This window comes from Nuphar pumila, chromosome 2 (assembly GCF_984573655.1).
Source record: "Nuphar pumila chromosome 2, dmNupPumi1.hap1.1, whole genome shotgun sequence".
Lineage (NCBI taxonomy): Eukaryota > Viridiplantae > Streptophyta > Magnoliopsida > Nymphaeales > Nymphaeaceae > Nuphar > Nuphar pumila.
The window spans coordinates 8,774,098-8,787,257 of record NC_143250.1 but is presented as its reverse complement, the minus strand read 5'-3'; the positions used below and the strand labels follow the sequence as shown (position 1 = coordinate 8,787,257).

The 13,160-nt window shown below is 39.4% G+C and overlaps 1 protein-coding gene across 1 annotated transcript; it reads right to left on the bottom strand.

Moving 5' to 3' along the window:
- Nucleotides 1–1,953: 1,953 nt before the first annotated feature.
- On the bottom strand, nucleotides 1,954–9,078 carry LOC149844666 (putative protein phosphatase 2C 62). The gene is made up of 5 exons (XM_089995050.1): nucleotides 8,943–9,078; nucleotides 3,885–4,136; nucleotides 3,414–3,690; nucleotides 2,778–2,932; nucleotides 1,954–2,324 (listed from the first exon to the last, which is right to left on the bottom strand). Exons 1-5 carry the CDS (start codon nucleotides 8,973–8,975, stop codon nucleotides 2,187–2,189), a joined length of 855 nt encoding a protein of 284 aa, XP_089851176.1. The 5' UTR covers nucleotides 8,976–9,078; the 3' UTR covers nucleotides 1,954–2,186.
- Nucleotides 9,079–13,160: the final 4,082 nt, after the last annotated feature.

Here is a 13,160-nt window from a genome sequence, read left to right as displayed (position 1 = left end):
TCTTCTTATTTATCACCATACCCAGACACTATAGGGTTTGGTTCTAGTTGAGTCCAAGTAAACCGGGTACATTGACACCCCTAATCTTGGGCCTATCCCTGATACGGTTAGATATTCATGTCTTTTTTGGGGGGAAAGGGGAGAGCAGTTATATAACTCATTGCTGGTTACGCTCATTCCCCACTTAAGAGTGAAACACATACAGGCCTCCATAAGTAAGATGTATGGTGGTGATGGAATATAACATGACATACAATGTTACAATAATTGTCATGCTTCTCAGAAGAGAGTCAAGTTCAAAACCCATGGTTGGCATCTCTTGCCGTAAGGTCCAAGCTGAGTGCACTCCCCGGTAGGCAGGAAAGACCTTAAGGGTTTTGTCAAGTGTTGGTCAGCCAAAGTACCGTCAGCGATTGGGAGAAATCCATGATCAATGAGTGTGCTCAAGAATTAGTAGGTTATGTTGGAGTTGATATGGAAGTTTGTTTAGTTCCTTTTTATGTGAAGCAATATGTCCCTAAGGCAGTCCATCTTGTCAATCCCAAAGACTCAAATAACTACATTTTCTCCCATTGAACTATTTGTGTCAATGGTTTAGTTCCGTCCAAAGTTTGAGTTAAAAATGCATGTCAAGAAACGATTCATGAGTTGCTCTTAGGCTATGTTTGGGAGCCTCGCATTAGGATAGAAACACAGTTTCAGTGAATTGCCAAAATATTGTTTTGCCAATGTGTGATGTTGAGAGATTTAGTTGCAAAAAACATCCACTCGTGAAAGGTGTTGAAATGTGGTGTTGGTCTGGACAACACCAGTCCCAACACATTGTTTCCGTAACGCCACTGCACCCAAACCACAAGAGAGTATGAGAGCATGGCAGAAACCATAACACAACTGATGATTCAAGGCTCCCAAACATTGCCTTAATGGAATTCAAAATTACCAGATTTTGGGGGAGTAACTATTAATTTATGCTGGATCGATCCTTTTACCAATTGGGCTCAAGGGACCATAACAGGGGAATTCCTGGTTCAGGGGATAGCGTTAGGCAATGTACCTTCAACTCAGATCTTGGTCTTTCGAATTATTCAATTTACCGTACTTGTCAGCATTTGCTTCAATGGGATTATGGATGAGGTCAAACCCCCTCTTATTCACCCCTTAAGTTTTCATGTAAGATGGGTCACCAGACTTGGATTTTGTTCACAGCATGTAACCCAATCCATCTATGAAAACGGGTTCCTAGCATATCTTGGTCAAAGTGGACCACAAAAGTACGCATTGGATATTTCACATATTTCATGCATCAGAATATACAGATCCAACCCAGTTTAGAGCCACTCAATTCCATTCAACTTTGGATAGAAAGAAATAAACTTTGTGTACCTTTAGCATACTGAATCCCCTACTCAACTCCACATATGTGATATTGGTAAGAATTTAGAAGAAACAAAAACGATTATATCCATTTTAGCCTCAACCACATAAAGATAGGTAATGGACAATCAATTACCAACCACAAGTCACAACCATGACTGACTAAACTGCTAAAAGCCTAGAGCAACAGCAAATAGCTGGATCAGAGGCTTATGCCTGTTATCCCCTGGTCTCTGCAATGGCCCCTCCCTTTATATATCATATATACCAGTCACATTGAAAACTTCATAAAAATAACTGTATCCAGAGCCTGGTAAGATTAAAATAGGACTAAACATCTCAATTGATACAATAGCCCACTCATGAATATGTATAACATATCCAATCATATCTATCATTGTTATTCCCTCGTGGTATCAAAATACAGAGATTATGACTTTGGGATCCAACCATAGATAATTGGAGATATAATTGCGGCCCACAACCATGGCTGATTAAACTGCTCGAAACAATAGAGCAACAACAAACTCACTGAAGTGCCATTAATGTGGACTAGCATTCTAGGCCACCAAAACCAGGTTGATCCATTAACAGACATCTGATTTTTATTTATTTAATTACCCCTCTGCAACAATACATTCCATCAGATACACAAAAACCACGAGATTACAATTCACATACACGCAGTATACATAGCAAAACTAGTCAATCACAAACTAATAAAAACCAACGAAAGTTTACAAATTATGCTATTGATACAGTGTCCTCCAGGGACTGATCCAGAGCATGTGAAGATGATAAGTCAGGAAAGATCAGTGAAATCTTACTACGATGCACGAGATGTCGTCCTTGCTCTTTCTTGAAACAGCCTCCTCTGTCAGGTGTTTCGCCGCTGCCTGTGCATCCTTAAAATTTTTAATCGCGTCTGCTGCCTCTTGGTTTGACATTACCTGAAAAGAAATCACACACACTGGATTCAGTTTGCACGTCCACCACTCCATTCCTTGTTCTCGGTATTATCCTGGCAATAGATTCTGTCATGGGTTGCCATAACATGATTCACATTCACCCTTTTATTCAAAGGCTCAAACTAAACCTGCTGTCATGCAAAAGTTTCACTCAGGTGGATATCATAGTCCACATAATTGGAACAAACTATCCAAACCAAGCACTTTTGCCGGCCCTGGCAAAGGAAACAGTCTTTAAATTAATGGCATCAAGTTCAAGTAAGATGGTTGGTCATATGAGTATTTCACTATTTCCCCTTGTCATTAATTTTTACCCAGGGAAAAACAGTGCTATTATTGGACCAAATCATGTCAAAAAGTCCAACTTCAAGCAAGATTCTATGATTTCTACACTCATTTTAGTTTATATTACTAAACGTTTGAAATCAGGTGCACCTTCCACAGTCCGTCGCTGGCGAGTATAAGAAATTCAATGTCATTGTCAATCATCTCAACTGTCACATGTGGTTCTGAACTGAGATGCTTCTTCAGGCTCCTGTCACCGAAAGCCCGTGCTACCGCCAGTTGCCCATCCACACGCGGAACATCCCCTGAATTTGACAAGAAACACAATTAGCTGCAAAGCATAGCAATTGGTGAAGTATCAGAACCAGAACATTGAGAATTCAAAAAATGAGTTTTTCTGCATCCATCCAACCCCAAAAGAATTAATATTCAAGATCTCACTCCAATATATGCTTTGATTATTTTTTGTGAATCCAGTTGGCCTAGATCTATACCCTGTCATTGTTTGGGCCCGGACAACCAACCAGGACAAGCCCCTTGAGATATGTCACACAGGCACTCCATTTTTTCACCTATTTTATATATGCTTACATAAAAGTTCTTCTATTGGAAACTTCATAAAAATAGATGTATCCCTGTATCCGCAGTTGTATCCATATGACACAACACTTGAGAGATGACTATGGGATAGTCGATGTGCCGCATCAAGACATCAAAAAGAAGATGAAAATGTAACTCGGATGGTGAACTGAGTGCAAAGAAAGAGAAAAAACAAAAAAGTATGACCTGGTAAATTTGTAACAAAACCGCCTTTTCTCTCAATGGCACGACGTTCTTTGTCAGGTTCATGATCAATCGTTAGCTGTTTGGCAACACCCTTGCTACATATGACTGCACGAGAATCTCCTACATTTGCTATTACCAATTTTTCCCCATTAATCAGTATAGCTGTGACAGCAGTGGAACCTCCTCTGCCCAACTCAACTGCTTTCTCCAAGATCTTCTCATCAGTTATCTCATACGCATTCTTTATGGCCTCCTCTGTGTTTGACCAGAAGTTGGGCTAGTGACAGCAAAAAATCATTTTATTAAGCTCACATCAAGATATCCTGAATCATCATGTAACATTACTGCAGAATGAGATGAGAAGACAAAAGTGTACATCTTGTGAAAAAGCAAGAAAATGGAGCATAGTTTCACCTAATCATCAGATAGGTTCACATTAAATGAATATGAAACGAAAGGTTGCATCCTCACCTGATTCAGAATGTTGTCGAAGAGATTTGCTTTCAGGTAATTTGGCACATCATGACCTAAATGGCCATCAAATATTGCAAACAAACCCAATTCAGAATCCTTCACCTGCCTAAATTGCGCTACAACATAGTCTTCCATTGCATGATTAGATTTCCCTTTGACCAAGTGAAATCCATGGGTGATGTGCTTGACAGATTGCTTGCTCTTCCCTTTTCCAGTTTCTGATGTAGAACTGCTAAAACCCGCTGCCACCTACAAAGAACAGAAAAAAAAGGAACAATGATTGATTTGAAAATAATTCATATTTGAATTTATTTTACATTATTTGTTGATATAAAAATCCATGATACTACTTCGATTTTAGACGTACTAATAACCACTTACATGGGGTCTTTAACTGGTAAGTTGGTAGAGTTAGTAGATGTTATGTGTAGGAGAAAGATTGATATTTTATGTCTACAAGAGACCAAATGGGTAGGTGAGAAATCAAAAGTGATAGAACCTTGGGGATATAAGATTTGGTATACAGGAATAAATAGGAATAAGAATGGAGTAGGGATTGTTATGAGTCGTGAGTTTATAGATAATGTAGTTGAGGTCCGTAGGAAGGGTGATATGATTTTACTTATTAAATTAGTATTTGGTACATATATTATTAATATTATTAGTGTTTATGCACCTCAAGTAGGTTTAGATGATTCCATTAAGCGTCAATTTTGGGAAGATTTAGATGGAGTAGTACAAGGGATATCCTATGGAGAAAGGTTTTTCATTGGCGGTGACCTTAATGGGCATGTAGGCATTAGATTAGTAGGGATGGATTTGAGAGTATCCATGGAGGCTATGGTATAAGAGAAAGAAACGAAAGTGGAGAAAAGATTTTAGATTTTGGTTTGTCCTATGATATGATCTTAGCAAACACTTGGTTTAGGAAGAGGGAGTCTCACCTAGTAACATTTAAAAGTGGGGTTAATACGAGTCAGATAGATTTTTTCCTACTTAGAAAGAGAGATAGGGGTTGTTGCATCGATTGTAAGGTTATACCGGGAGAAAGTGTACCTACACAACATAGAGTCTTAATTTTAGATCTTAGAATTAGACAATGCCGCAAAAGGGATAGACATAAGATAGATCGTAGAATTAAGTGGTGGGCACTGAAAGGAGCTAAACAAGGAATGTTTGTAGAGCAGGTAGTTAAGGAAGTTGATTGGTGTCTCGAGGAGGATTCAGAATCAATGTGGAATAAGATAGCGGGTGGCATGAGAAAGGTGGCTAAGGACGTATTGGGTGAGTTTAAAGGCGGTGCACCGCTAGGTAAGGATACATCGTGGTGGAACGAGGATGTCAAATTAGCTATCAAGGTTAAAAGAGAGTGTTATAGAAATCTAAGTAAGAGTCGTGATAATGAGAATTTGGAGAAGTATATGATAGCAAAGAAGGAAGCTACAAAAGTAGTTCGGAACGCGAGGGATAAGGTATATAAGGAGGTTTATGACAAATTGGATACCAAAGAAGGCGAGAAGGATATTTATATGCTTGCAAAGATGAGAGATAGGAAATCGAGGGATCTGGGTATGGTTAGATGTATCAAAGATGAAACGCAAAAGGTTTTAGTCAAATATGAGGAGATTAAGGAGAGATGGAAAGATTATTTTGATAAGCTATTTAATGAAAGTCATGCTCAGGATCTTGAATACTTCTCTATTCCTTTTCATGAGATGAATCGTGACTTCATGCGCAAGATTCAAAAGAAAGAAATTGCAGAGGCTTTGAAGAAAATGAAATCAAGAAGGGCAGTTGGCCCAGATGGTATACCTATCGAGGCTTGGAAATGTTTGGGAGAGAAAGGTTTAGAATGGTTGACAAATCTTTTTAACAAGATTTGGCGAACAAATAAGATGCCTAATGAGTAGAGGAAGAGTACTTTGGTGCCTCTATATAAGAATAAGGGTGATATACAAGATTGCACAAACTATCGTGGTATAAAACTCATGAGTCATACTATGAAACTTTGGGAGAGGGTGATTGAGTCTAGGTTGAGGAAGGTTGTCATGATATTGGAGAATCAATTTGGTTTTATGCCTGGAAGATCAACTATGAAAGCTATACATCTTCTTAGACAACTTATTGAAAGATATAGAGAGAGGAACAAAGATTTGCATATGGTTTTTATTGATTTGGAGAAGGCATATGATAGAGTACCTAGGGACGTTCTCTGGTGGACAATGATGAAGAAAGGTGTTTCTATCAAGTACATTAGAATAATTAAAGATATGTATGAAAAAGCAGTAACCAATGTCCGCACTTGTGGAGGGGTGACAACCAATTTTCCTATAACGGTTGGGTTACATCAAGGATCTGCTTTAAGCCCTTTCCTATTTGCTATAGTGATGGATGAGCTTACGAGATCAATTCAAGAAAATGTGTCGTGGTGTATGTTGTTTGCTGATGATATTGTTTTGATTGATGAGTCTAGAGCTGGGGTTAATGCTAAGTTAGAATTATGGAGACAGACATTGGAAGCAAGAGGTTTTAAGTTGAGTAAGACAGAATACATGGAATGTCGGTTTAGTAAGCAACAAAGTAGTGATTGGAGTGTAGTGAAGCTTGGTGAGCAAGAAATACCGGTGAATGATTGTTTCAAATATTTGGGATCTATCATTCAAAAGTATGGAGAAATTGATGGAGATGTAAATCATAGGATAAAGGTTGGGTGGATGAAATGGAAAAGTGCAACTTGAGTGTTGTGCGATCGTAGAATGCTATTGCGGTTGAAGGGAAAGTTTTATAGAATGACTATTAGGCCTGCTTTACTATATGGTACGGAATGTTGGACTGCCAAGAGACATCATATTCAAAAAATGAGTGTAGCTGAGATGCGTATGCTGAGATGGATGTGTGGAAATACAATAAAAGATAAGATTCAGAACGGGGAGATACGTAAGAAGGTAGGCGTTGCAGCCATTGAAAATAAGATGAGCGAGAATCGTTTACGGTGGTTTGGACATATTCGGCGAAGGCCTAATGATGCTCCAGTTAGAAGGATGGAGAAATGGGAAAATATATTAGTTAAAAGAGGTCGGGGTAGGCCTAGGAAGACATGGATGGAGGTGATAGGAAAGGATATGAATGCTTTGAACCTCACTGAGGACATGACATTGGATAGAAATGATTGGAGAAGGATTCATGTGGAAGACCCATAATGATTTTCTTTTTTTGGTTCATATCGCCGACCCCAATTATTTTGGGATGAAGGCGTAGTTGTTGTTGTAATAACCACTTACAATAATTCAAATTATGAAAATACACCCATATTTATTGTTGATGCCCATGACCTTTCCAAGATAACAAGTTCTTAATGTTACTTTACCCCCCAGATAAATTTTGAAACACCATGGTGGTTCCCCGCATTAATTGTTAGAGCGGTATTTACATGTTTTTCTAGAAAGATATTTATTGGCTGCAATAGTTGAGCATAAGACATCTTTAACCTCTTGAAAATTTTGGTAAAATGGCTTTATTGACAATAATCAGATGAAACTTTCATGGCACCTTTAAGTTGGCAGGAGCAAAAAACTGTGGAAAAGTTGTTAAGATCCACCTGAGCAGAGCATGCAAGGACAACACATGCACATGCAAAAAGGAAATTGAAGAAAATACAAGTGATTATAGCTTCTATATTCCCAAGGGAAACACTAAGATTCTTATGACCATCTATGAGTGAAGAGGCCAAGTCAGACATTGAATTGACCTGCTTTAGAGTACATGAATTAATGAAATTAAAAACAGAGTAGATGATTTTTAACATCCAATTTTCAGTAAATGCTTTCTTAGGGTGCAAAGAGATCAGTACACACCGGATCATGCCATACTCAAATCTGAATTCGATATACAAATAATAAACCTGAATTCGAGTCCAGATCCAGATCATGTCTGAAGAAGTAGGGTTGATTTCGTATAGTCTGTGCTATAAATCAGCACAAAAACAGGGGCATCTTAACAACATCTCAACAAACACTTTCATAAAGACCTGTGACATGAGTCCTTGAATAAATCCTCAAATTATACCATCTTGTCCAGTTCAGTTGCTAGCTAATGCTAAGTACACTTATCCAAATTCAGCAGAAACTGAAGAGTCCACCTATCTTGCTATCTACAACTAATTCCCTCGTCACAGCAACACTGTACTCCAAGATCGGTACCAACCATGGACTTCTTCACATCAATTTATTGTGTTGGCTTATGTAATTTGAAGTCCAATGTATAGGACCGAGCACAACCTTGACATGGTCGCAAACAAGTAGCTCAGAGTTCACCTACCGACAAAGTTGGCGGGTTTGAAGGGAAAATTGATAGACGATGAAACGAACTCCTCTGTGACGGCAGAAATTTCTATCAACGACAAGATACCGGGTGAAGGGACTGGAGGCTCTGCCCAATCCAATCACATCCTACCTGAAATGCAAAGCAAATTTTCTAGAAAAAAAGAAGAAGAGCAAATGGCTCTCTTGGTTATTACCTAATCACATTCTTTCCACATTTCCATGAGGAAATATAGATGTCACCGCACGAAATAAAGATTCCCGAATCCATTACACAACCTGGCTACTAAAATCTATAGAAAAGACCACCAAAAACTGCCCCTTTCAAGGTTCTATGTTTCCGTTCAACATAAACAGCAATGCCAAAAACACCCACCCCATTTTGTTCAATGTGGTATCCCGAATTTTGGAAATTTTATACTGTTCATGATACATTAAATTTAAACCCAATTTAAACTTTTGTCACAGATTGGTAGGCCCAAATTCAACCGTTCATCCTGATTTTCAACTTTGTAGTTTCAAACACAACAACATCGTTTTAGCTTCCTCCTAATCACACAGTAGTTGACTTTTTCCAACACTTAACATCTGATTCAACAAAACACAATATTCTTAAGCAAACGAATTCCCCCCAAAAAAAATCCCAGAACCACCTCAGATCCAAACCATCATATGAGAAGCAAAAACAAACACAATTGATTCAACAACACAAGAGAGAGAGAGAGAGGGGCGTTACCTTCATCTTGTGGAGGATCTCTTTGCCCGTCATGGCCTCTATCCGGATGGCTGAAGCTGTCAAAAAGAAAGAAAAGTCCCCCTACCAACTTTCTCTGTCCTCTATGTCAGGAAAAGGCGGATGACAAGTGATACCGCTGCATCAGGGGATCCACGAGACACCATTTATACATGTCGACTGTCTTAGCCGCCACGTAGCGGCGCTCACAAGATCACGTGCAATATGATTTTACAATTATTGGTGCCTTACGTACCTGATCACCCTCCATCTTGAGGACAGGCCTGTCAGTTGTGGGGGCCCAAGGCCTGATGGAGGGTGATCAGGTGCTTCATGCACAAATTTTGTGCCATATGATTTGCACCCGATCCGGACTCGCTCACACCAGCTTGGACGCGTTCTTCCCCTCATGTATGAACCGGATGGTGCCCTTGCACGGCTGACTTTTCCATTATATGTGAAAGGAGAGAGGATCAGGTCCAAGGGACACAGAAAAGTGTCTTAGGTACCTTAGATGCCATTCATCACCAAGATGAACGACACCCAAAGACCCATCAAATGATAGTTCTCTATCTAGATGGGTCCCACAAAACTTCAGTGCCGTTGATCATTTAGATGAGCGGTATCAAAGGTTGCAAAATGAATGGCTCATCTTTGTCCAAGCGCCCTTTGTTTGATTGGATGCCCATCTTGGTGATGAATTGCGTCCAAGAAACTTGGATGATTTTGGTTTCAAGGTCCCTTGGACAGGATCCTCTCTCGCTGCATGGTGAGTACTTAGCAACCTGCTTGACAGCCACCCATCTTGGCATTTCTTGAGATGTGTTGTTTCCAACCTGCGCTTTATGAAATCGATACGTTTCACCCCTGAATCGGCTTTTTTTAATAAATATAAAAAATATTTAAAATGATTTTTTAATATTATTTTTAATAGCTTTAACATGTGTTACATTCTGATTGACATGTAATATTTTTTTAATTAGTTTTTGGTTGATTCAGTCGGTATCGGCTGATTCACCCTTGTGTTGGGACGTTACAGGTTCAAAACCCAATGGTATATAGTTGTATAACTGGTAGGGGTCTGCCTAACCCCAGCTTGCCTTTAAAAAAAAACATTGCTAAAATAGAGTTCCAATTCCATCCTCTGAAATCTCAGTGAGACCCATGGAAGGTCTTTCAATTCAGTCTTTCCAAAGAAAGACCAGCCCCACTTCTACGCATTTGGAGTCAGTGCAACAAAAATTCAAGCTCCCCAACTGAAAATTGCATCGAGTTCGCCTAAGACCACTTGTTTTTTTTCTTTGATAGACAAGCTGTAGGATAATTCTCATGGGATTCGAATTCGATACCTCTTAATTATGATAGTGCAAACTAACCATCTAGCTATCTCATTCGACCTTGCAGAATAAAGAGTTTATGAGATCCATGTTTGAAAAAACCTATTCCTAGTTGATAAAACTTGAGCATTTGTAAGCTTAACAACAAATCAAGGGCATCTTGTAAATGTCACAAAACTTTTCTTTTTATATCTGATTGTCGATTTAAATGACCAGAACGGCTATATCTTGAAAGAAATCGGCCTTCACATATTTTTAATTGCTTATTCATTTCAATGGAAACAAGGAAAAAATGTACAATTTCTCATGAAAATTTGTCTCTTGTTATTTTGCTGAAAAAACGTAAACTCTACAAGTCTTAAATATTAAACAATGGGCATTGCAAATCCTGCCCATACAAACGCTGATGTTAACTGTGGCAAGAATAAAAATGATCAAGTCCACCAATTATTGTACTGCCAAACACTTTCTCACGTTTCTGAGTATTCCTAGTTTGGATAAAGGGCTGCCGTTATACCTTGGTCCACTTGTAGAGAAATTCAAGTCAAAGAGAGCGGCCACCCACACAAGAGGAAGACCAACTCAAACAGAGGTTACGTGATTATGTTAACTACCATAAGTTGATTTGCAGGATACGTGTTTTTCCTGGCTAGTCAAGTCCAGAAAAAAAAAATCACCGACACGTATTCAAAGCCTTTAGGTTGGTCAGCTCTTGAAGATTGTTTGGACTATTGAGATGTACACGCAGCTTCAATCTTGCCGCAAGATATGCCTCATTATCAAGGTTGTTAAATGCGATGAGGCGAAGCGAGGCGTTGAGCCTGCGCTTCGCCTTTGAGGCGTACGCCTCAGGTATGGGAGGGAAGGCAGTAAGGGAAGGATCACCCGCCCAGCTGGTACGGAAGCGAGGGATATGCCGGTCGTCCGGTGGTCGGAGAAGACTGAGCAGCAGCTGCAGCACAGCAACTCCGGTGGTCGGTGGTCACAAGACTCACAACTGGCCGGAAGTTGATGAGGGGCGCATCACAGCAACGCCTCAGTACCTTGAGCGTGCGCCTCGCCTCTGAGGCGTACGCTTCAGGTACTGAGGCGTACGCTTCAGGTACTGAGGCGTACGCCTCTCACAACACTGCTCATTATTGATTTCAAACTGTGATAGTTTTGTGACATGACAATTTACCAGCAATTGCTTCCGGCTTATGAAAACGATAGGCAGGAAAAACGTAAGTCATTATCTTAAGGTATATAGTCTTTTATATTTGTCCAGTCAATTGCCACAATTGATAATTGGGGTAATAATTGTTAGGAGAGACAATAAGAATTATGTTCCTATTTTATTTCATTTTATTCAACAATTGATCAAAATTAGAATTAATTGCAATCAATTATCAAATCTTGATAAGAGATTATTCGCTTTCATGAATCTCTTGGTTTGTATCCATGTGAGATAATGATAAACACAAGAAAAAGTTCGTCAAGTAAGTTAGGTAGATCAAGCTACGTAGTAGTAACTACATATTATATGTGAACTCCGGTGCATGCTTAGAAGAATGATTCTAGGGTTCGATCCAATTTAATAGAAATAAGATGATGATGATTTACATTATGAAATATATATATATATATATATATATATATATATATATATATATATATATATATATATATATAGAGAGAGAGAGAGAGAGAGAGAAATGCACTTTTTCTGCCTACCTTTTCATTCTGCCTCCTTAAAAATTAATGTTTTTTCTCACATCTAACACCATAGATGTGATCTATAGGTCTTGTTTAGTAGAAACCAGATTTAAGATCATTGGAATATGACCTTTTTACAGGTTTTTTGGTGACTCAAAATCAATGGCTGTGAATATGCCAATTTTTTTGGCTCATAAAAACATGTTTTCTTTTGTCAAAAAAATATGATCCAAGAGTCAATTCCACTAAATCGAGCATGCTAAGCACATCTAACGATTCAGATCTATCATAAAATACTTCAAAATTATGATGCAGAATGATAAATGGGACCTAATATCTTCAATTATATATATATATATATGCTTAAATGCTTGTTTATCCCACCATTTGTAGGATTAGATATACAAGGAAAGCACATATGAAACATATGCAATTGTGACCAAATGGGCAACCATATCACATTATCCACGAATCTTGGATAGACTCACACTACAAGAAAATTGTTAATTAGCGACGAAAATTTGCGACGGATTTTTTCTGTCGCTAATTAGCGACAGATTAGCTAGAGAAAACTTTCTTCATGAATCTGTCACTAATTAGCGACAGATTAACGACAACAATTTTTCGTCGCTAATTCTCAATACAAGAAAACCATTTTATCGAGGGATTTAGCGAGAGAATTTTTCCATCGCTAATTAGCGACAAAAAAATTCCCTCGCTAAATCCCTCGCTAATTTTCGATTTAAACCGAGCGTGAAATTTTCCCTCTCTCTTCGTTCGAAATTTAAATCGACCACGCATGATTTAAACCACTCTCTCCCCATCGAAGAGCGTGCTGGAGAGCATGACGGCGACGAGGCAGTTTCACGGAGGACGGCGACGTCGGCGGACGACGACGACTTCGGAGGACGCAATTTCATGGAGGACGACGACGATGGAGGACGGCGACGCCGGAGGACGACGACGACTTCGGAGGACGCAGTTTCACGGAGGACGGCGACGCTGGAGGACCGCGATGACTTCGGAGGATGCAGTTTCACGGAAGACGGCGACGCCAGAGGACGACGACGCCAGAGGACGGCGACGCCGGAGGACGGTGACACCAGAGGACGACGACGACTTCAGAGGACGCCGTTTCACGGTGGATGGCGATGAGGCTGAGCGATTGCTGGAGGACGGCGATGCCGGA

What these genes read in the sequence shown, in the direction of transcription:
- LOC149844666 (XM_089995050.1), bottom strand. Translation starts at nt 8,975, where the DNA reads ATGACGGGCAAAGAGATCCTCCACAAGATGAAG. An exon ending in AGATCCTCCACAAGATGAAG is followed by an intron (nt 4,137 to 8,942) that starts GTAACGCCCCTC and finishes TGTTCTTTGTAG; the next exon opens with GTGGCAGCGGGTTTTAGCAG. An exon ending in TTTTGTTACAAATTTACCAG is followed by an intron (nt 2,933 to 3,413) that starts GTCATACTTTTT and finishes TGTCAAATTCAG; the next exon opens with GGGATGTTCCGCGTGTGGAT.